General features: G+C 39.9%; 2 protein-coding genes and 1 pseudogene across 2 annotated transcripts; 1 reads left to right on the top strand and 2 right to left on the bottom strand.

Annotated features, from left to right (window-relative positions):
- Positions 1-5612: 5612 nt before the first annotated feature.
- LOC127777884 (serine carboxypeptidase-like 50) lies at positions 5613-7131 on the top strand (annotated as a pseudogene).
- Positions 7132-7333: 202 nt separating this feature from the next.
- LOC127777883 (probable inositol oxygenase) lies at positions 7334-11268 on the bottom strand. The gene is made up of 11 exons (XM_052304503.1): positions 11035-11268; positions 10777-10891; positions 9584-9665; positions 9242-9446; positions 8602-8661; positions 8426-8478; positions 8187-8309; positions 7985-8054; positions 7808-7886; positions 7645-7726; positions 7334-7542 (listed from the first exon to the last, which is right to left on the bottom strand). The coding sequence occupies exons 1-11, from the start codon at positions 11063-11065 to the stop codon at positions 7516-7518; spliced, it is 927 nt and encodes a 308-aa protein (XP_052160463.1). The 5' UTR covers positions 11066-11268; the 3' UTR covers positions 7334-7515.
- Positions 11269-21069: 9801 nt separating this feature from the next.
- On the bottom strand, positions 21070-24546 carry LOC127775964 (GDSL esterase/lipase At1g71250-like). Its single transcript, XM_052302280.1, has 4 exons — positions 24007-24546; positions 22839-23126; positions 22148-22415; positions 21070-21585 (listed from the first exon to the last, which is right to left on the bottom strand). The coding sequence occupies exons 1-4, from the start codon at positions 24466-24468 to the stop codon at positions 21368-21370; spliced, it is 1236 nt and encodes a 411-aa protein (XP_052158240.1). The 5' UTR covers positions 24469-24546; the 3' UTR covers positions 21070-21367.
- Between the last annotated feature and the right edge of the window lie 913 nt (positions 24547-25459).

The following is a 25459-nucleotide window of genomic DNA, read 5'->3' as shown; positions in this document are numbered from 1 at the left end:
ATTGGTATCTAAAATACGCATAGCGTCTTTGCAAACATCCGATAAAATACGAATTTTTTATCTAAAATACACATAGTAGAGTCTATATAAAGATACCAAATTTTTATGTATATCAATAGACTGTCATAACAAAACCAACCTAGGGTTCTATAACCAATGTTTCTCTACCGATGCATGGGTTTTAATTACCATAATAACCATGCAAAAATTCAACTTCAATTTGTTTTTTCTTAAATTAGCTTCAATTTGTTTTTAAATCAACAATTTCAAACCCAAGAAACGAATATTGTCGAGGAGTGATCCTCTCTAGCGGGAGGTCGTGAGACCCCCCTTTGTGAGTTCGACCGGAGGATAAGGCGCGATGATCAAGAGCGTATCTCCGCTTAGGGTCTAGCTGCTAGATCGCTAGCGAATCTATGTGGAAGACGAGGGATTATCCAGATTCGGGCCGCCGGGAGGCGTAATACCCTACTCCTGTGTGTGGAATTATGGTGGAGTCCTTATAAGAGATCTTGTGCTCCTTGGAAACCCTAGTTGTGCTTCCTCTGGAGCTCAAGCTATCAAGAGTCGTCCATTTTTTTCGGTGGACAAGGTCCTCATATTATAGTTTAAGGGGATACTACATGCACCGTTCATACCTACCCCTCCACGGGGGGGGGGGGGGGGGGGCCTCACTTGGCCTGAGTCAGATCACCATTCGTGCCTTCAACTGGAAGCAAAGTGGTTGTCCGCCCCCAGGTGCGGCCCAGCGCCGTCCTCCGCCTGACACGGGGGACATCCCTTCCATTCCCTCTTAAATGTATGGAGACTTTGATGGATTCACCATGTACAGGGGCACACTTGGCAGTGTGCCGATGGGACGGGGCATATCTACCCCCACTCTGCCTGACACAGGGCGGGACGTGGGGGCACTGCCGCTTGTCCTATCCGTCTGCGACCGGTCGCAGACCAGTCAAGGTCGATTGACATGCGTCAATCGGGTGGCACCGCACGTCTGCCCACGCCACATTAAATGCGGTAAGAGACGGTTGGGGCGCCGCGCATTTAAGACGCTGGATGGCACCGCCTGCTTCGTCCACTCACTCCGCCACGTGGTGGCCGGGTGAGGGTCTCGAGGCAGTATGCCTCACGGGTCCGAGGGGTGTGACGTGGCGCCCTGAGGCCCCTGGCCACCTCATAACCACCTGACCTCCCCCCGAGGGGGTGGGGAAAAGGCAGGCCGCACGGTCACGTGGCTAGATGAGAAGGTCACCATATCACCGACAAATAAATAAGAAAGTACTCCCTCCGGTTCTATAATTCTTGACGTTCTATAATTTTATAAGCGAAAACTTCTTGTGCTATTTGTTGGTACTCCTGTGATATGAATCGAATTTTCTTAAATTTTTTTGTCAAGTAAACAGGCCCATATTTTTTTCCAAAATAACTGTATATCTTTCCGTGTGAAATCCCATGGCCCCATGTATGGTCTGCAGCGATGTTACGGCGTGTACCTCCCACCGGCTGGCCTCTGGGTGCATTGCCTTCACACACACCACTATCGATATCCCCTGCAGGAGTCCACTTCCACTGGCAGGCAGTTGCACGAGCACTCTACCAATTCAATAATAATCATCAATTCATCATCCCCATGCATAATGACTCTACTACTTCCTCTGTACTATTAAAGAAAGTCATTTAGGACAATATTTAAGTCAAACCTTAGGAATATAAATCATGAGTAACTCTCGAGTTATTGAGTTTGAAAATATAAAAATTATATGAATAGATTTGTCTTGAAAAATACTTTCATAAAAGTATACATATATCACTTTTCAATAAATATTTTTATAGAAACAAAAAGTTAAAGTTATGTTTTGGAGACCGTGTCGCTGTCCTAAACGACTTCCTTTACCAGTATGGAGAGAGGGAGTACTAGAGTATCTACGCACTATAAAATCGTCGGCGGAATGCAACGATCTCCGAACCCCTATTATTGGCCGCATAGGTATATACTCCACAATCTGGTCACACTAGCACTAGCAGTAGCTCAGCTTTTTTTTTTTTAACTCCGGTAGCTCAGTTTGGTCATGTTTGAAGGAGTTTATGTCTGACTAAAATTATTTTTTTAAAAAAATAAGTCTTTAGCTCCTTCAAACGGTACAGGATTTTACCTAGAATATAATTTAAGAATTTATAGTTGCAGAATTCGAAGAATAAATTTAAAAATAAAAAACTGGGAAATATTTTTATATTCCTATTAAGTGTCTATTTATCTGCTTCTTTGAATTTTGAACTCCATAGATATAACCTTATTCGGTCCTCCTCCATCGGTACTAGTTGGGTGGGAGTGGTGGAGAGAGGGAGACGACCAAACACAATCCAGCTTTTGGGGGGAGGGAGATGTCTTGATGAGATTTGGCTGTAGATGCAGGGAAAAGGAGGTAGACCCTTTTTGTTGGCACTGTCGGCTCTCATGGAAACCTTGAATTATTTAAGGAGATCATGTCCTCATGTGGCCCCTAACTATTAGCCTTTTCGTAAAGAAGCGTGCGTGAAGAGTGTTACATAGAAATAGCAGCTGACAGATGAAATCATACATCAAACCCAAATTTTTTAAACCTCGATAAAGAGGACAGATTGTTCCTATTTTTTTATACTAAGAAGGGAAAAAAAACACTTGTTCAAGAGGAATCAGACTCGAAAACCTTACACCTGCTGTTAAAGGAGATCAAACAGACAAATGGACAAATCCACGTCAACCAAGTTAGACCTAGTTTCAGTCATGCAAAATTACACATCTAAAAAGGACCGTGTTACGTAAATGTGTAATTCTAGAGGAGGGCACCAGTTTGGAACACATGATTTTCACGTGATATGATTTACTCCTATCACTAAGCATGTGCTTGGTTCAAGGAATAGGATGTATCGGCATAGATCAAACACATTTTTCAGTGTGTCATTGGTTTAAGGACACGCATGATGAGAACGGTCCCTAAAAAGAATATTCTCATAAGATTCAGGTTTAATTGACGCTATCCCACTAAAATCGACAAACTAATTAACCCAACCCACTTAGGGTGTATTCGCTACTCTAGTTTCCCAGCATGCACAGTAAACACGGAAAATGAAGCAGTCCATTAGCATGTGATTAATTAAGTATTTGCTAATTTTTTTTTTCAAAAATGGATTAATTTGATTTTTTAAGTAACTTTTGTATAGAAACTTTTTTTATAAAAAACGCACTGTTTAGCAGTTTGAAAAGCGTGCGCGCGAAAAACAGAGGAAGATGGGTTGGGAAAAAGGAGTTGCAAACACACCCTTAGGGCATATTTGGTAAAGCTCCAGCTCCAGCTTAGCATCGTTCTATCTCTCATACTAGACAGATAAATAGAACCGTCTCATAATTAATAAACATGGATAAGTCCATCCTATTCTACCGCGTGTCCAAAATAATTAAAACACATGCTTTTACGCTTTTTCTGATGTGCGCGATACAAGTTGGCCAATAGCATCGTGTATATGCTCCTCCAGCCTTGGTGGGATTGGATTTGGAGCGAGGAGGCGATATCAGTTGTCTCGCCACCACTCCAGTCCAGTCCAGCAGGTTGTGGTTCGGCCGCGGTCCACTTCGCTCGCGATCGTGGCCTGGCCGTCGTCAAATTCAAATTCAAACCCCCAAAAAATATAACCATATATCGGACGAAAAAGGGGGGATTTTGTTCAGACGTGGTGTGTTTCATCTTTCAACGGATGATTGCATCACAAGGAAAATGGAGGACTCGTACAAAAAAAAGCACAGATACACGTCCTTTTTGATTGGGTTGTGGCCAACCTTCCTCTCGCTTTCTCTGCCTCCTGTTGCCGTGAAAACTGAAAAGCTCACTGGTCAGTTTGATCTCGCACCGTGCTAGTACTACTTTACTTTGGACGTATAGATGCTGCTTGCTTCTCCCTGGTGCACGGAGACAACAAGCAAGGCTGCAGGACGGATGGAGTACTGTTTACTCGGTTGTCTCGTCCGTCCTAGCCAGTGAACGAGCGGTACGTCCAAGCGTAGGGTACAAGTATACACGTACGGTGACAAACTTTGCAAAAATAATTATACCGGATTCTCGACATATTATAGTCTAATTTTCAAGTAATACAATAATTAATATAACTTAAAATAGCTAGAAGTAGTAATATAATGATTAATATGACTTAAAATAGCTAGAAATAGAGATAAGCTATTCGGTATCTGAGAACACCGGGTAGTTGCAAAGTAGAAACTCCACTGCAAGTACACGCGACTTCTGTGTGCTCTCTTGTTATTATTCTCTGCCGTCACTATCCTCAAAGTGCTATACAAAAGAAATAGATTTTTTCTTAAACATCAAATCTATGTTATCAACGATTATTATGAACACGATTTGAGTAGAAATTTAGAGATATTTACCTTTGTCCTATGTTTCATATATCATATATGTCTTAGCTAGACCTATACTTATGTGGCATTCTTCTCTAATAAGGTGACCGCTAGAAGAATCCCCTCCACGTTTGCACAAGTCGGAACCTCGGTAAAACCCGTGTATCTCTATAGTGGCATACACCCAACTTCAATCGAAGCATGCATTGTCCCCCCTCCCCTTCCCTTCCATTCAACCCAACCCAATCGTGGAGGAGAAAAAAGGGCCAACCGATGATGACGACCTCGACTATGGACGTCATGCGAAATGATTTACGAGAAGGGAACAGTTTAGGGTCAGTTGAAAGACTGTTCTTTCGGCCCATTTTCAACTTGCAAAGGATCATCCACATTCCAAAAGGAATGAGTTCACTTCAGGTCCCTCAAATTTGTCGTCGAATCTGAAATTCATTTCTAAACCGCAATACCAGATATAACGCGTTCCTCAACTCTCAAAAACAATGCAAATAAAATCAAAGACGGTTTGGATGGTGGTTTTAACTAACACGATGTTTAAAATGAGAAAAAAATGGTGAAACCCACATGTTAGTGACGGTCCAATTAAAAGTAAAAAAAATATAGCGGGACTCGCGTCTCCTTCTCCCCAATCTCCCCGTCTCCGCGGCGAGCAATTGGGGGTCGCTCGACTCCAAGGCGGCGTCCTCCAACCTCAAGGTATCACCTCCCAGCCTATGGCACCTCCGATAGATCTGCTAGCCTCGCCTGCTTCACTCTCAAATGATTCTTGTCTTTTGTGTTTTTCTTAGCCATAGGAATGTCCAGTTCTAGATGATTGGTAAGTACTTTGGGACTCTGCGCTGTAGTGATGTGTAATTGATCGTGAAGTTGTGATTACTCGTTTGCTATTACTTGATTCATATATAAAAGGAAATTGACATTTTGGTTTTCGGTGTTGGTGGCCACCAGATTCTCGATCATTGATGGCACCGCTCCCTTCGGGTTGACGATGTTATCACGAAGTCTCTTGTTGAAGGAGTCGAAACCAACATCCGAAACCATCCAAACCGTAATGAGATCTTATTTGCACTGCTTTTAGAAGTTGAAAGACGTATCATATTTGTTATTGTGGTTCAAGGATGATTTTCAGACTCTGCAATAAATTAAGAGACCTAAAGTGAACTTATTCCATCCAAAAAGAGCTGTCACCTTGCCAATGGAAAAAGTACACCGAAGGTCCCTCAACTTGTCATCGAGTTACAAAATCGTCCCCCAACCACAAAACCAGATATCCAGCGTCCCTTAACTAACCAAAACCGATCACAACAGGTCCTTCAATGGTTTCGACCCCGGTTTTATTCTACGTGGTGGCTGAGTCAGCGTGGGACCCACGTGTCAGCGTGACCACTTCAACCTCCTCTCTCTCTCTTCCCTCTTCTCTCCTTTCCTCGTCTTTCTCTCCCTTCTCTGACTCAGCAGGCGGGAGGAGAAGGGCGTCAGCGGCCAGCGATGAGCGACGCGGCGGCGGGCCGACGCGAGGGAGCTCGTGCTGTTGTTGCTGGAGAACGCGATTGGCCTGGCGACGCTGTTCGACGCGGCGAAGCAGCGCCCGTACGAGACGGGCCCCGTGAGGAAGTTCGTGAACCGGGTGGAGGTGAAGGCGGCGCTGGGTGCGCGCGGCGATGTGGAGTGGGAGGAGTGCAGCGACGCGGTAGGCGTGGCGATGCACGGGGACGTGATGAAGAGCGTGAAGCCGAAGGTGGAGGCGCTGCTGCGGGGAACGCGCGTGCTGCTGTACTAGGGCATCCGCGACCTCAGGGACGGCGTGGTGTCCACGGAGGCGTGGATGCGGGAGCTGAAGTGGGACGGCCTGGCCACCTTCCTCGACGTCGACCGCGCCGTGTGGCGCATCGGTGAGGAGCTCGCCAGGCACGTGCAGCGCTCCGATCCGCTCTCCCACGTCGTCGTCTACGGCGCCGGGCACCTCTTGCCGGCGGACAATGGCCACGCGGCGCAGGAGATGGTCGAGACTTGGGTGTGGGGGGGAGGAGCGGTGCGCGGGCTCCCCCGCTGGCCGCCGCCCACTAGGCAGAGGAACGGTGGCCGGGGGAAAGGAGTGGCGGCTGGCGGAGTGGAGTTGCGCGGCCCGTCCATCCCTACCGCCGCCGCCAACACGGCGCTCACCATCACATGATGTCGGGCGCCCAAGACCCAGCGGCGGGGGCCGCCGCCGCCGCTGCTGGAGCCACGCAGGACAGCTTCTTCCTCAGCCCGGTCGCCGCCGCCATGTTCTCCGGTGTCGGGTCGTCGTCGTCGGGCGCGGGAACATCCGTGGGAGGGGACGGCGCCGGTGTGCCCCTTCTACGACCACCCCAACCCACCGGCGCCATGCCCGTTCCCCCTCTGCCAAGCCTGGGGCTCCCTCGTCGGCCTCGATGACCGCCTCTCCCCATCTGGCGCCGGCTGCATCGAGAAGAGAGGAGAATTGAAGAAATAAAAGAAAAGAGAAAAAAGACAAGAAATAAGAGAGGATGATGATGTGGCGTCCTGACATGCGGGGTCCACGTGGGTTCCACGCCAACTCAGCTGCCACATCAGACAAAACCAGGGTGAAAAGCACCAAGAGACCTAAAATAAATGGTTTTGTAAGTTGAAAGATGTCATATATCTGGTACTGTGATTGGAGGACGATTTTGTAACTGGACAACAAGTTAAGGGACCTTCGGTGTACTTTTTCCCCTTGCCAATTGAAGGCATCAAAACAGCTCAGGCCATCTTTAACTTAGGCCCATTTCCTCACACCCCAAAAGGCCCATCCAGATAATGGCTCAGATGCTCAGTTCATCTCATCTTTCCTCGTACACACGAAAAATCTGCACGCCTCTTTGCAAATTTCAACCCTTCTTTTCGAATGCAATTTCATGTTCAGATCCCACCTACAAGAGCTCATTTACAAAGAACAATCACCGGCAACTTTTATTCCACGTGCATGGCTCCCAACAAATTCTGCTCTTAACATACAAAATGTGTACACGTACTACTACATACTTGTACAGCCAACTGAACTCCTGCAATTACATCATATTACAGGATAATTTCGACCAATTTTTTTGATGTTCTCTCCCTCTTCTTCACCATCTCAACTTGGCCGGGAAATACTGCGAGAGAATTCAGAGAGAAAAAGAAGATCATTTCTTCAGGTTTTAGGACAAAAAGATGTCTGTTTCAAGCTTCAGTATTCGCTGCAAAATCGATCATACCTTTTCGATGAGTGACATGTAGTAGGGCTTCACCTTCTCAACGTCTATCCTCTCATTGCTCTTGCTGTACAGGTCGTATTTGCTGCAGAAGAAAACCATTCATGTTCAGTACATTTTCATACTATATACATTAAGATGCAGGGTGATCAATCTGGTGGCTTACTTGAACACATGCAGCCATTTGAGGTTCTCCTTGTCCTCATCGTTCATCAGATGCATGTAGGCTCCATGCTTGTGCAGGGCTGAATCATGGACAAAGATAGCAAAATTTAGCTAAAACTTACTTAAAACTTGTAATTCTGACAAAATTGAAAAAAAGAAGACTGTCGCGCGCACTTACGGTAGAATGAATGATATCTGATGATGAACAAGCCTGCAGAAGGAAGAGTGGTCTTGTTCTCCTTGGCAACCTGAGATGAACAAGAACAAGAAACACATCAACATTTCAGAGAAAACTATAACCTCAGTACTAGAACTGAAGATTTCTCTGCTCCATGGTATGCAATTGGTGATGAATCGACACGATGAACCGTGTGTTTTACCAGGTACATGTAGTCGTCATGGCCCCAGGACATGAGAACATTGTCAAGGCCACAGCCCTCGGAGTAGGCCCCAAACTTGGTGTTGAGCTTTGGATTCAGGTAGTCAGGGTTCTCCTTGAAGTACTGCACATTTTCAGACAAAATATTTTCAGTTTCAGTCTTAGACCACTAGCTCACTGCTTGATCCATCTACGCTTTTGATTTGTCTTGAACAGTTTGCTAGATGATTCATTGGTTACCTTGAAGTGGACGTTGCATTCGTCGAATGCGCAGCCGACGGGGAAGGTGTCACCTGAAAGGTCAAAGACATTCAGATTCAGAGATGGATGGATGTTCAGCTATTGTTCCTAGCTGAATCTGAAGAAGTTTCAGTGAGATGGCAATAAGCTGTTTGCTTCTGTTGTTTGTTTCTTACCGACGACTGACCACTGTGGGAGCTCCCCAAAGCTGGGATGCAGCAGCACCTTGCCCAGATCTGAAAAAGAAAAGAGAACATGTTACACGTCACAAGTGTGCCCCACTGTATTGCCATTTCATTTCTTTCTTCCTTTAGCCGAGTAATTCCAAAGAGGTTGTTACGAACCGTCACTGATACTGTATCACTCCATCATATCTAATTATTCACCTTTATTGGCCTACCTGCTAGTGACTGGATGAGTCCTAGATATATACTATTATTACTACCTTAGAGCAAGTTTAATAGTATAGCCCACTACTAGCTCCAATTCATCTATAGCTAATCTAATAGCCAATTCATACAATAGTTGCTTACTATACTATTAATATATGATATCACCTGTCATACACACATTGCGTCTTGAAGTCCGTGCTGCAGCTGGCTACAGATCTGTAGCCCGCTACTCTTCTCTCTCATCGTTTATCTCATTAAAATATATTTATAGCTGGCTAATAGCCTGCTATTGTACCTGCTCTTACACCAACAAATCCTACCCGGTGTATCGTGTGAGGCCTGCCTATCAATTCATTGCGGCGACGCGGTGGATGTGCAATTACAGTGACGGTTTTTGTGGCGGTTATAAAATAGTTTAATTTACCGTGGATGAGGCCAGTGAGGTGGAGCCAGTCCTCGTTGGGGAAGTCCTTGCGGATGGCCTCGGCGGTCTGGAGGAGGTGCTCGATCTGCGGCATGTCGAGGTCCGGGTCGCTGTCGTCGATGAACTCATTGAGCAGCTCGATGCACTCCCAGATCCCCATCTCCGTCTTGTCCACCCTACCGTACTCCTCCCGCATCCGCCTCACCTGCAATGTCACAATGCACCAAAATAATGGTAAATCTCATATATTAAAGCTCCCGTTCTTTTTTACCTGTCGTTTAGGATATTATGAGTCTGTATTTTTTTAAAAAAAAGATTATCAGATACAGAATTTGCACTTACGAAATCGTATGTCTGGTTGATGTGGTTGACCCGGTAGAACTCCTCCACCGTCTCCTTCCTCTCAGACTCGGCCTCATAATTCCTGGAGATTAAAACCATCACCATATTATTCCGGTTAATTCCTTTTTTTTTTTAAGAAATATCTTTTACTACCACCGTTGAAAAAGATTTCATTTCTAGATTATGACTCTAAGGTTTTTTTTTTCCGAACACAGGTAGTGTTTTATTTGTCCACGTGTTGGACTTTTTAAAGAAACATCAAATTGAAGTACAGAATTCCTGAAGAAGCGAAAATGATAACGTGCAAAAAAGGAATAGGCAAAAGGCCATGTTAATGCAGCCACAGAAATGCCACGTGGGACATTCACTGTGCATAGACACGCAGAAACCTTTGAAATCGTACAAGAAAAGAAAAGTCTTTATTTTATTTTATTTGACCAATAAGTAGCTTGCCACTTTGGTCAGCAAAATTGAGTTTACGTTTAAGTAGTCAAATTCATCTTCTTCTTGTCCAGTTTTATCTGAAAAAAAAAAACAAAACCTGGGTTTGGACGTTTCAAGAAAAACTAAACCAAACGGCTAATCATGGAAAGACAACTTGAAGTAATGGGACAAACATGTATTGTGGCTTGAGAGAGAGGTATGTACGATTTGAATGCACAACCACAAGTTTCAAGAATGGCCACACATCTCTTTCATTTCGAGTTGTGCCCATGTTCTAGTTTACTAATTTCGTACGAAAATATCATGTCTGTCTTGTCAGCCTGCTCGCACTGTCCTAAAAAATAAGCCAATCATTCTAATATAACGAATCTGAATATAACGTTATACTAAAATGTATCATATTTTAATACGATGTTGGCTTATTTTGAAGGGAGTAAGTAATACCAACCTCTGTTTTTGCAAAGGAGAAAAAAGAAGACCTTTCCATATGCAAAATATATGATTATTTGCACATGTCCACTTGAAAAAAAAAACTTGCTGGCCACTCTGTTTTTTGCAAAGAGAAACAATAACCTTCACCATATTTAAAAAAAATACTACATGATTAATTAAATTCCCTAATCCACTAGAAATATTTTAAATCTTTTTTCTTCTGAGGGGATAATATTTTTAACCATAGTTGACACTCTGTTTTGCTCTGTTTTTGCATGATGCTCTGTTTTTTTCCTATGCAGGAATATGTAGCTGACCTGAAGGCGTTGCCGAAGGCGTTGGAGTCCGGCACGACGAAGCCGCCGTCGAGCACGAGCTCCGCCGCGTTGTCGCCGCCGCCGCCGCCGGCGACCTTCCGGTCGGCGATAGCATCTGCAAGCGAACCATGTCAGAACTTAGAACCTTAATTAGTTCCACGATCCATCCATCCATCCAGGAACATTGCTGAACCTTTTCTTCCTCACGGACTGGAATCAAGAAATCAAGAGAGAGAGAGAAAAGGATCATGAGCTCACCAAGGTGAGGCTGCTCAATGGTGATGGTCATCTCGATCTAATCACTCTTTAGACAGATCGATGGTAGCCACAGGGGTGCTAATTAACTCCGGTCTTAGTTCTTAAACACCCACCCCAAGCCTCTATGTATCTCAACGCCAAGAACAGAGGTGCATGCAGGTCGAGGAGCACGGCAATGGCGTTTTGGCGTTGCTTTCTGCTGCTGCCTGAGCTGAGGAGGAGGAGGAAGAAGAAGGGCGAGGTGGATTTATAGCCCGGGGAAGCTGGAGGTGGGGCCGGGGCGTCAGCGAGAGAGAGACTATGAACGGGTTTATCCTAGGCGAGCGAGCGAGTGACTCAGCCATGGCGTGGAGCTACGGCTGTGGATGACAGCGACACCTCACGCCCGCAGCGGTGGGTGCTCCGTCCATCTGCTCCTACTCTTCCATCGCCGTATTATAAGTCGTTTTAATCTTTCATAGTTATAAATCTATTTAAATTTAATTAAATTTATAAAAAGTAGTAATATCTACTATGTCAAACTATTACATTAAATATAACATTGAATATATTTTAATAATATGCTTTTATTAAAAATATTGCTATTCTTACAGACTTATCCAAGTCTTTTACTTAAAAAGTCAAAATATCTTATAATACAGAACGGATAAAGCATCTAAGAATATCTGAATGACAGAATGATTTACGATAATTATTTAAGAGTAGAACGAATGATAAATAATTGAAGAGTAGAACGAATGATAAATATTGTAAAGTCAAAAATGAATTTAGAATAGTTTCTAAGAGATTCATATATAGTTTGTTTTTTTGAAAAAAAGTTTCGTTTTAGTTTCCTTTCTTCTTTTAGGTTTCTGTTTTGGGGGAGGTTTGGCTGTCTAGATATAGAAATGAAGTTGTTGGAGGATAAAAAGTTGTTTCTTCTCTACCTTTTGCATTTGTTTAAGGGGGTGTTTAGCTAGCCCCTCTCCCAAACACCCCCTAAGACTATGGGTTTTCTCATTTGGACTGTCGGTGTTATCTTGTATTATCTCAGCTGGTGTATATATACATATATGCTCTTTTTCAAGATGGCATACTAAAAGGATAAAGTATTTGTAATACCCCTACTTATCTTATAAAATAATATAAATAGAAGATAATAGTATTCTTTTTTAGAAAATATAACATCAGTATAATATTCTCAGAAAATTAGAGTCTAAATCCAAGTCATATATCGAGAAAAAAAGAGACAAATATAAAACATAAATAGTAATTTAGCTATTCAATTTTGTAATAATTTTCTCACTTTATAGGTTGATTTTAGACTTCAATTTTGGTGAGATGGGGGATGGCCAACATGCATACTCTACATTCTTTTTAGTATAGACAATGTCTGAAAATAATATATATATATATATATATATATATATAGACACACACATATACATACGAGGAGATGTCCACATCTAATTTAGAGTAAAGTGTACGGGTGGTCCTTAAAGTTGTATGGGTATGTCATCTAGGTCCCTAAACTCTCGAAATGAATATCCAAGTCTCATTTAAATTTTGACTGATAAATGGGACCCATTGAAATTTTTTCATTTTTCTTTTTTTCTTCTCTTTTTTTCCCTTTATTCTCCTTTCTTTGTGAAGAATGAGAAGAAAACGAAAGAAAAAGAAAAGAAGAAAAAAAAAGTAAAGGACACGTCTCCATGTGTTGAATATGACACAATTCTATAAGTTTAAGGACCGCCAATGCACTTTACTCTCTAATTTAATACTAAATCATTAGGACATAGATAAAGGGAGACTAATTTCACCCGCTGTAACAGTGTACCACACCATTCTGATATTTCGCCTCGGAAATTAATCAAGTAATAGCATTAACATCTCAAATTGGCCTCCATCTACAATAAATATCTTTGAAATATAGTAATTGATAGTTTCTTCTGTCGGTTTAGTTTCCTTCTTTTTTTAAATAAAAAGAAGAACTTTTAAGCATCGATAAATCTCCAAAACTGCTGCCATGCCTGCTAACGGCGACAATTGGCAACGCCAGGCCGTGCAGCTGCAGCTACGCCTTCTGCCCTTATCTGCTTGATGAATACTAGTTGAATTGATCACACCACCATTTAATTCCAGCATGCGTGGAGACGCTAGCTAGCTGCTGATTTCACTTCTGCTGGATGTTTTTGATGGTTTTGTTGACGTGTGGTGTGGAGTTGTGCGGTGGACGAATCGCTGGGGGGATTTCGTGGTCAGGTGTTGCGATGCACCTGGCGCAGCGTCAGTCTCATCATGCATGGGATGTTGATTTGGATGATGTCTAAAAATACCATAATTAAGAGTAGGTAAATTGTGGCGAGAAACATAAGTACGGCTTGAAAATAGTTTGGTCATAAGTATGGCATACGGTGATGTTTAAAACTCATGTAGACGAGGATGAAGATCAAGTGTTTTACGCAAAACGAGGTGGTACTAACATACTGTATGATTAATTGAGTATTAGTTATTATAAACTTGAAAAATATTTTTATTTGATATTTTAGAGCAACTTCCATATAGAAAGTTTGCGCACGAAATGTATCATTTAGCAGTTTGAAAAACGTGCCACAAATATCCAAATTTTCATACAACTTTAGTTGGAAAAAAAATAACAGGGCTCTGCTCTAAGATTGAGAGTATGATATGTAGGATCTAAAACTAAGAAAATATGACATGACACAACCGTGACAACGAAACAAACGCACAGCTAAAGCATGACGTGGCAAAATGAGGAAATAAACCAAACACCCCCTCAATATGTCGGTTACAATCGGCCGCTTTGGCTCACTGGAAAAAACATACTCAATTAGCTTATCATTACTTAAATATTAACTATTATTACAAATTACAAAATATATTTATTAATGAACTATATTATAATTTAATATTGCCGCGCCAAGTAAAAATTCATAGCATGGTAAGGTTTTTGCTGCGCCAGTCCAATTGGTGCCAAATGTTGTGTGTTATTCTGCTCTCTCTCTGGAGTGGTAAAAAAACTTTAGAATTGGAAATTATAAGTTTTAGGTGTTTATTTTTCATATTAAAAAGTAATCCGGTTAAAAATAATAATAAATCCTTATATTGTTCCCCTGCTAGGCACACTCATCATTTGCGACATGGACGGGTATCCCATTTGCATCCGTGAACTTATCTTTCAGCCCATGTCATTAGCATAAGATACCACAAGTTTGTAATGAGATGATAATACCATGCATATATACAGACACAATACGGCTGCAAGTTGGGGGGGTACTTGAGAGCTGTTGTCAACCTAATTGTTGATGAGGAATTATATCTTTAATTTCTTGCCGACTACATGAGTGCATATATGATTTGTGTATTTTTACCACATGAATGCGTGTTTAGTTAGTGTAAAGTTGGCAAAGTACAATATATATAACTAGACAAAAGCTTTGACTGATTGTTGTGTTATGCATTGTACACATACTAACGAATTTTGCTGCGCAATATCGGAGCTAGATTTTAAAAGAATTTAATTTGATTATAACTCTTGGAAACAACGGTATTTCATATCACCCGTCGATGACAGGACTTTTGTGGTGACTTCGTAAATCTAAAGATATATCGATCTAATTTTTGAAGGTACTTATAAAAGTAGGATATGTGTGTAAGTTAATCATGGTATATGTGCACATTTTATATGAGCGTCTGCCTATATACTGCGTTTCGGAGAAAAAAAAAGTACAGTAGGATTTGATATGCACAGATCTTTAGCTCCTGTATTTCATCTATGCAATTGTGATAGTAAAGCCAACAGACAAGAATACAAAAGGATGATGATATTAGAAATCCAAATCTTATGAGTCCAAGTTGGCAACTAGCTATACATATTGGGGGCCGGGGTACAGCTAATAAAACAGCTGCGTTTGCTGATCACTTCAGCAAGCCTGTATTTCTTTCAGGGATGGATGCGCGTTGGCGTACGTGTTGGAAAACAGAAGTCATGCCTTTGTCGTGTGCTAACAGGGTCAGAATTGGATTGTTTATATATACATCGCCTTGAGAAATATATGGCGTGTGCAGTGTGTATTGACTCAAGGAAAAACAATCAAATATATGTGGTTCGTTGTTTGAGATGATAAGTGTTGATCTTTCGAATGAAAAATGTAAGTCGCTTTATTAGTAGCTACTTTAGTTTCGTTTCAGAAATGGATACTTTGTATTGAAAGTATCAATAATGCAGAAGATCTACAGGAATGTTTATTAACAGGCAAATATTCACCATCTGATTAGGAAATAACTACCTAGATCAATCATTGGGTTTTACTAGTAGCAGAGATCAAGAATAAGGGTGTGTTTAGTCCACACCAAAATTAGAAGTTTGATTGAAATTGGAACGATATGACAGAAAAGTTAAAAGTTTGTGTGCGTAGAAAAGTTTTGATGTGATAAAAAAGTTGAAAGTTTAAAGAAAAAATATAAAACTAGACTCGGCCTAAAGCAGAAAGAATATGACACACCTAATTAATAAGGGGTGACTGAAGAATAGGATGATTCCTAGCTAAATATAGTTATATTTTGAAATAAATGAAATAATAGGTGGCTGGGGAGAAAGTAGTACTCTAGAGGGCTCAAGTGTGAAACCCATAATCAAAATTACTGGAAATTATATACATGCTGTGATCCCGGGAACATAAGTGTATGTACGTCACTAAGATGTTTTATATTTTAGATAAATTTTTAATCCCAGATATACTTATATTTTAGAGTGAGGGGAGTAATTTTGACCACAAATATAAACAGCTCAGATATATCAAAATAATCAAGTTTATCTTTCAAAAAGTATTATGATAAGAGTAAATTTTTGCGAGATCCTCGTCCAAAAGGGAAGGAACCAAGATCCATGATTGTAGCCTATAGACACATATATACCCAAGATTCATATATATGTTAATGCCCTCAGAGAATATACATTTGTTAGACAATTGTTACTATCACAATTACAATTATTCACAACTCCAAATATCTAGCTAGCTGCTCCACTGGAGGCAGGCATGCGCTCAGGACAATTAGCCAAAGTACAAGCAAACAAGCGATGGTAGTACAAAATAAGTGACAAGTTGAGGATCAGCCAGCACCAGCAGGGTCCCGCGAGATGGATTCTTCCCAACAACTCCGGTGAATGACTGGACCGTGACAAAGATGAGTGCAGGACACGAACACTGCACGTGTTTTATTGTGATATGCTGTCAGGATCTGGGGATCTCAGTTTTTTTCTAGTAGTAATGCACTGATGCATGATGTGGTAGATCTCGCTCCCTTTTATATTATAAATTATTTAACTTTTTTCTCTAACCAAACTTTATTATGTTTGATCAAATTTATAAAAAATTAATTTCATTAAATTTGACATTGGATATTGAATATATTTTTGATAATATGTTTGTTTTGTGTACTATATATTATTTTATAAATTTGATCAATTTTTTTAAAATAAATTAACTAGAAAAAAAGTCAAACCACTTATAATATGAAACAGATAGTAGTAACATGAATCCGTTTATCTACTACTATCTCTATCCTAAAATATTCAGATATACAGTTAAAAGTTGTTAAAGATGGAAGGATTACTAGCTGGAGTAGCAAACTTGGTCAACAAAGATGTTTATGTGATGTTGATTATTCTTTTGCTCCCTCTGATTTTCTGCAACCTGAACATCGTACATGTAATGTGGTGTATGCATGTGCTAGGTGAGGAGTCAAGGTGACAATATTTTTTTGTTTGTCTGGAGCAAGTAATTTGTTTGACAATGTAGATGCATGGATTTCAAGAGAGCTATCATAGTTAATGCTATCATCAACTGAGTTCAGGAAAGGGACTAGCAAGTAAAAAAATGGGATGGAGGCTAAGTAGTTCTTTGATTGCTCTAAAACTGCTGTTCAGTCCCTTTCCTTAACTTGTGTGTTAATATGGAGAATTTTAGTCCTTTGGTTCGTGGAGAGATATTATGCGAAAATGAGCCAGTTGTTAAAAGTAAAAAAAAAAGGAAACTTATAAAACTCGGAGCTATAACTGGGATCACATATTTCCGTCAAATCTATGTATGCTGCGACCATGAACTGTAATGTTCAATAAAAAGAGAATTCCGGGGGACTTGAAAATTCCACTAAAGATCAAGATCTTTACGTGGTTTCTTCACAAGAAAGTAATTCTAACGAAAGATAACCTGGCTAAAAGAAATTTGGGGGGGGGGGGGGGGGGGGGACAAACATTGTTCTTTCTGCTATGTGCAAGAGACAATCCAACATCTTTTTTTTAGTGTCATGTCGCTCAGTTTGTTTGGAGATGTGTGTTTTTTTGCTTTTAATATCCCTCCACCCCGTAACGCCAAAAACATTTTCGGTAATTAGCTTAGAGGGGTATCTAGGTCCATTAAGAAGATGATTATAATTGGAGCTAGTGCTGTATGTTAGTCAATTCAGGCCACCGAATGGAGGACGTAAAATGGACTTCAATGGAGAAGAAAACAGGCTAGACACATAGAATAAAAGGAAGGGAATATAACATTTTCTATATTCGGCCCAATCATAGAAAGGAGGATTTTGATTTTTTTTTCCAATTAAATAATTGTTAATTGCTTTTTTATTATTAAAAATTAGCAATTAAGCTCTTATAATTCCAATAAAATTCCAAAGAGTGTAACTAATCATGGAAAATTTAATAAAATTAAATTTAACCATGTCATTTTATTTTTCACACTTGCTTTACTTGTAAATTGATTTAATTATACACCTACCTATTTAAAAATACTAAATATTTTAATTAATTACATAATGTAAAGTTTTCTTAACTTTTTCTCAATTTTTTTATGTACACTTTTTGTTGCAACGCACGGGCACCTTTGCTTATTTTAATTAATTACATAATGTAAATTTTTCTTAACTTTTTCTCAATTTTTTTGTTCTGTACACTTCCCGTTGCAACGCACGGGCACCTTTGCTAGTATATATATATGCGCTAATTGGGCACTTTTTAGGAACGTTAACATCCCTCCATTGTTTGATTGAATGTATTATCATGACCGTAGATCCTCTTGAGGGTCCATGTTAAATAAATCATGCCACACTTTACGCCCAAGAAAGATCATGCCATTGAAAATGATATGGACTCTTATTTAATAAATCAGAAATTAGTAATTAATAGGGTTTGTTGGAACCATGCCACCCTAATTTTGCAAATTTTGAGATATGCCACCTGTATCTCAATAACATATAGGACCCATATGAGTCAATGACATGTGGGTCAGGATGGCATATCACAAATTTTGCAAAATTTATGTGGCATGGTTCAAATTTTCCCTTAATAAATATGGTGGCAAAAATATCAAGCTTAGACTGTCAGTTTAGTATTTTATTAATCTATTTTTAAAATTCGAAATTAATAATTAGCTAGTTGTAACTAACGTGGACTCTCTTTTAACATAAGCAACTACACTTTCAAAGGAAACCAACACGTTAAATATAATATTAGAGCTTTAATATTTATAGTGTCAATATTCATTAAGAAGGGGTGAAACGATGATATGTTCGCACGTTATCCGTAGGACCTCTCAAAGAAAGAAATTGAAGGATATATGAAACGTTTGACCATTCGTCCTAGTTAAATTTTTCGTGCAAATATAAAAATATTTATATCATGCTTAAAAATATTTGATGATAAATCAAGTCATATTAATTATATAAATTTTTTTAATAAGATAAATGGTCAAACGTTTAGTAAAAAAGTTAACGGTGTTATACATTAAAACGGAGGGAGTATTAGGTAGAGTTGTCGTTTTTGCTACGGTATGTTTCAGGTGTTAGGGCACCAACATTGTATCTTACCCACATCGATAGTAGTATAGGTCCCATAATCAGGGTAGTTACTAAGTTTGTGCCAAATCCATTATGTGTTATGGATAGGGTGGTAAACAAGGCGAGGCACTATTGAAAATAAAATCCTCTAACTTCAGTCTCTCTAGTGAGTAGAAACACTATAAATAATATGCTTTATTTGCTTGTTGCTAGTAATAGCACAAAGATCCGCTTTTTGTTATTACCTCTTCCCACGATGCTTATTACCTTATAGCAACGGTGTATTTATTGCTTGTTACCGGGTTTTTTATTACGGGTGTGTTTAGTTATTTGGTTGTAAAGTTTTTGATGTATATGGATACACATTTGAAGTATTAAACGTAGACTAATAATAAAGCAAATTACAGATTACGCCTGTAAACTACGAGACGAATTTATTAAGCCTAATTAATCTGTCATTAGTAAATATTTATTGTAGTATCACATTGTCAAATCATAGTGTAATTAGACTCAAAAGATTCATCTCGTAATTTACATGCAAACTATACAATTGGATTTTTTTCCACATTTAATGCTCTATGCATGTGTCTTGTTTGATGTAATTTTTGGCCAAATTTTTTTTAATCTAAACGATGCCTACATTGTAATTGCCCATAGATAGGCCCTGCACAAAAACCGAGTTATTTCACCCTGTTAGCTGAAATGCAGTGATCCTGCCACTTGGTCTTGATGAAACAAACAAGAACAATAGTGAATGAACCCAGAAGATCGAGAATCATTAGAAGACAAAAATAAAAGGACCACCCATCATTTCTACGACCCAGCAGATTTGTCGGATTTTACATCATCTTGCAAGTTGCAGTTGGACCACTAACCGACTAACACAAGCAGTGTTTTCTGCACGATCTGCACCGATTTCCCCTTCCCTGAGCCAGCCAGTCCCTGATAGATGACTCCCACTCTCCCATTGCTTCACACGTCAGTGTTTATAATGGTTATTAGTAATGATAGAGGATGTAAACCTTATTTCGTACGAATTCTCGAACGAGCTCTACGCATTCACGGAGCACCACCGCCACCTCATCCGTGACAAGTGTTACTCTGGTGACTGGAAGCAGCAATTGAGCGTCAGATAAGTAGATGTGCCTGCTGTAAGAGAGAAACATTAGTAACATTGAACCACAAGTTCCTTGATCAATAGTTTTCTGATCATATCTGAAGCTCTCCGTAGAAGCTTAAGCATATGCAACAGAATTAAGCTTTGTAACAATCAGCAACAACACAATGAAGAGGGATTCGATGAAAAGCTACGGTAGATTTGCGAGTGAACAATTCGCAGACTTAACTGCTGGTTTCAGTTTCTTCCAAAAGAAAAGAAACTGCAGTTTCTGCTAGATACCTAGTTCTTCATCTCATAGCCAAACATGCATTAATCTTACCAAATATACAACCAAAGATCTTGAGAACTGAACATGTTGCCAATGAAAAAACGCAATATATCAAAAGTCATGTGCAGTATTTCATAACTAATCCACTATGAACTTCAGATAACCAGCGCATTATTGCCTAATCGACCTTACTCAAAAGCTCTAATTAGATCATTATATCTTGCCACCAAAACATAGTAGTACTAATTACTGATATGTTATTACGATATATAGTTTTACCATCAACAAGCTATTAGTACGAAAAACCTATATGCACATGGGATACCTGTCAAGAAGTGCATATCCACTAAATCTAAAACTTAACGTATAAAGATGCCACATCATCATCCACTAACAATTATTATATTTAAACATCGTGTAAACATGTTATTTTATCTATAATTTTATAATTTATTAAATTTTATAGCTTTTTAAATGCAAGCATGTTAAGTCATCATCTTATATAATTCACATAATATTTCAATATGTCATTTTTCATCTTTTTTTATAATATCTTATAAATCTTTATAGTTCATCCTAACTCCTAACTTAGTTAAAATATGCTCCTCTCTCTCTCTCCTCTTATTAAGTTACATCACTTCAATTGTTTTGTTCTTAGATGATTATCTATGGTTTAAATTATCTCCCTCTTTTATTCTCTTATTAAGTCATATCACTAATCAATTGTTTTAGCCCTTCGATGTTTAATCTACGATCCAAACTATCTTCTTTCTTTTCTTTCTCTCGTAAAGTCATATCAGCTTACTTTTACATTTGAATCATCATTCTACATACTATTTAAATTTAAATTATTATAAACCACATTAACTTTCGTAAGATTATATTATCTAGTATTCTAGCTATATATCTTACACATTATTTTTACTTAGTAAACTCCCGTAGTAACACACGGGATTTCACCTAGTTCAATATATGCCACCAGAGGCCACACTTCCAAGTTACTACTAGATGTCACTAGAGCTAATTATCCATTTCACAACTACTAGCTAGTAATACTAATTAAGTACGACTTAATTACAATTAGAGATGATTAATTACTACTACTGCTACAGCATTGCCAACTTCTTAACATTGATAGGGTAGACTTTGTCCGGCGAGTTGGAGCCGTACGCCTTGCGTGCCAGCCTGGCATTCACCACGTCTGTCGGGTGGAGCCCATCGAAGAAGGCGTACTTGGTCCTGTCACTGCAGATGGGCCCCCCCTTCTGACACAGCACGCCTCCCCTCGACACCTCACAGCAAGCTCGACTCGTTTTCCTGATGCCTGAGCAATTATAAAAACCATCAAAGCAAATTAGGCACTTAATACAGCTAGCTTTGTTGCTTGCACGAGTGATGAGGAATGTTTGGATTGATGGACAAAAACACATGAATAATAATATTGTAGGAAAAAGAAATATATAGAAATATATGAATAATTAAAAAAACAACACTGAAAAATTAATATGGACGTGGTTTTGGAACATGAATTTTAGACTTGCTTAAAATAAAAAAAGGTGTAATAGATTCTTTCAAGGAATTTTTTTCCCTAGATTTGAGGACATTTTTTTCCCTTGATTTGCACTAGAATAACAATAGAATAGATAATGTTAGGAAAGTTTTTTCAAGGGATTCTTGATCCATTCCTGCATTCCAAACAGCTATATAGCTAAAAAGACTATAATTTTAAATTCCTTTTGTTTTTCTTTAAAATTCCCCTACCAAATAGACCCTGGAAATATCACGAGAAAGTAGTAGTGGTAGGAAAGGAAAAGGGGAGGGTGCATCATTTCACTCATAACTAATTTCTTTTGAGTTTCAGAAATATATGATCGCTTAATTATTACCATATTTTGCCGGGTGCTGTATTATATCGCTAATGATCTTGTAGGAATTGACGTAGACGAAGCTCGCGCCGGGCATGTGTGACCTCACGCCACCATTGTGATTTTTAACGATAGATCTTAGCCCAGAGTTGAAGAGGAGCGCCGCATGGTTCATCGGCTCAATGCAAGCATCACTGGTAGCGTTGAGGAAGGTCCTCACCACAGGGGTGCAACCCAGGGGTTGGATGGAGAATAGCACAAACTTCCTTGCCCCTAGATCATACAATCTCTGAAAAAAGTAAAAATAAGAGTCATAATTTAAATTAAACATGTACAGAAGATATTTATTGTATCTGTTGATTATTATGTGTAATCTCGAAGAATATAAAAGGGATGATATGGAGAAAAGAAAGACTACAGTACCAATCAATGTACTATCCATCCAACTACTATGTACTCTTGCAATATTATTATGTCATGTACCCTTCACATTCATTGAGTTCAAGGTCCACATATATATAGCTGCTTGTACATTTTCTCCCCAGCTCCTTCTCTTTATTTCACATGTACCAGGAACTATACCACCATATCCAGTAGTTATAATTAATTAACATGCCATATCTGTGGCTTTAATAGCAAATCCATATGTTATGGGTACACAAAGATATACTCCTACTTAATTAAGGTGAGCATTAAATTAAGGTGGTACTACCTGCAGGTGGTTTGAGAGCTTGGTGAGGAGTGAGCTTGTGAACTCTGACAAGGGGGCCCTTGTGGGCCCACTACCAGCGTTGAAGTAGTTGAGCAAGTAGTCATTGCCACCTGTCCCAATGATAAACAGGCTCTTGGGCAGGTAACACTGGTCAAAGAAATCCTGGCCCTTCATCTTGTGTCCGGTGGTGGTGGTGGCTGTGGTTGCTCCCTGCAGGTGGGCCCGCAGGTCAGGGAGTGTCACTGCCTCAAAGTTGGTGATCTGCTGCTTTAGGCTCAAGACCTCTCCCTAATAAGATTAGTTACAGACACAAATTAGCAATTAAGCTGGTTAATTTTACATCTTAATTCTTTTGAAACACAAGAACCATACACTTCATTTCATTAAGAAAAAAAAAAGTACAACAGAGCAATTTATAAAAATGAAACCTATAAAAAACCCATCGCAAGCAACGCGTATAAATAAAACTCCTAACCATCCATCCAAGGGAAGCAACCTATTTTGATGCTTAGTTTATAAGTTGATTTGAGGTTTCTTTATGGCATTTTGTTTCTAGTTGTGGCTTTCAAACTTTTAAGAATAGATATATAGGGGATGTTTGGATTGGTTCCAATTTGTTTTGGTAGTTTCAAATAGTATTTTGTTGGTATTTGGATTAAGACCAAATTTTTTACCTAGCTAGTAATATATCGCCCTACAAAATTTGACCGTGTTAAAATTTATCTAGATTTTAACACTACCAGTATTTTAGTAGGGTTTTAAACCAAATCAGCCCATAATAATTTTACCAAAAATATGTCTTGAACCTTTTTTTTTTCACAACTTCAGCCTTAGCTCAACCGAATAGAGCCTTACCCTCAAATAAACACAAGCATCAGTACAAGGAATGAAGAAGTATACTCCATCCATCCTAAAACATACGACGCCGTTGACTTTTTACATATTGTTTGGCCATCTATTTTATTCAAAAATTCAATATAAATTTGTAAAAATAGAAGTTAGATTATAGTTTTTTATAATAAAACAAGTAACAATAGAATAAACAATATTTATATTTTTTGAAAAACAAAATGATTGATCAAACATTATAAAAAAGTCAGCGTCATTGTATATTTTAGAACGAAGGGAATTACTATATAGGGACAATTGCTCATCAAGTAACGCAGACCTTGTTCTTGCCGGTGAGGTCGAGGATGCCGGAGCCGCCGGAGGCGAAGTTGACGCCGTGGAGGGCGGCGCGGCCGCGGGTGGCGGGGTCGGCGAAAGGCGGGAGGAGGCCGGCGGCGGGGAGGCGGAGGAGCTCCCCGAGGGCGTCGATGACGTTGCGGCCGTTGGAGAAGCGGCCGGTGGCGCCCAGCGGGAAGTCGACGCCGTAGGGCGCGTAGTCGGCGCGCACGGCGCCGGAGCCGTTCAGGTGGTTGTTGTTGCCGTTGTCCACCAGCGAGCTCCCGAACACGAACACCGCCCTCACCGCCGCTGCCCTTGCCGTTGCTCCGCCGCCGCCATGGACGACGAAGCTCGCAGCAGCAGCAGCAGCAGCAGGTTTGCATTGGTGGCAATGGAGATGCAGCAGCAGGAGGAGGAAGAGGTAGAGGTAGAGGTAGAGAGTTGCTCCGACGAGCTTGGCCATGGCCGGCAAGCTGATGAGCTAGATAATGTGGCTGCACAAGATCGATAGCATCTGCTACTTGTATAGCAGAAGGAGAGAATTGAATGCTACTAGCCGGTAGGTTTGGGCACTGCATGCACGTCGTGGTTTAGTAATTACAGTTTGGGGGAGAGAGAGAAGTTACTGCGTGCTGGTTTTTAGTATAGCAGCAATTTATGCGGGTGCAAGGTGCAATACTGCAATGCATGTACAGTGTTCTTCCCGCGAAGGAAGGATCTGGTGCACACAACGGCACATGCCATTTGCCCAACTGTACTTCGGCCTTGTTTACTTCGCGAAAAGAAATTTTTTGGGTGTCACATCAGATGTTTGATCGGATATCCGAAGGGGTTTTCGGATACAAATGAAAAAACTAATTCCATAACTCATCTGAAAACCTCGAGACGAATTTATTAAGCCTAATTAATCCATTATTAGCACATACAAGTTACTGTATCACTTATGGCTAATCATGAACTAATTAGGCTCAAAAGATTCGTCTCATGATTTCCATGCAATGGTGCAATCAGTTTTTTATTTTATCTATATTTAATGCTCCATGCATATGTCCAAATATTCGACGTGACGTTTTTTATGGGGAAAAAAAATTGAGAGCTAAACAAGGCCTTCTTCTATCCCCTCCTCCCACTTATAACTCGCAGCAGCTGGTCTATATGCAAAAAGTAACCACCGAAAACAGTATTTTATCTTCAATCATATTTATAGTAGCTTATTTCTAGTTATATACATATCTGATGTACTACGAGCTAGGTCTTTTTTTTAAAAAAAAATCACATTGATATGTTCTAGGGCACATCTATATTGTATAAACAACATGTGCTCAAGGACGGAGAACAGGGAAATGTTCAAGACAGGCTGTAATTGCTTATACACTTTGTATCTTATTTTTTTCTATAATTTTTTCATAGATATCTAACACAAATCAAGAAGACAAATTTAGGGCTCTGGACTT

Source organism: Oryza glaberrima, chromosome 6 (assembly GCF_000147395.1).
Source record: "Oryza glaberrima chromosome 6, OglaRS2, whole genome shotgun sequence".
Taxonomy (NCBI): domain Eukaryota; kingdom Viridiplantae; phylum Streptophyta; class Magnoliopsida; order Poales; family Poaceae; genus Oryza; species Oryza glaberrima.
The sequence above is the reverse complement of the archived record's forward strand: the minus strand, read 5'-3'. Positions and strand labels throughout refer to the sequence as shown.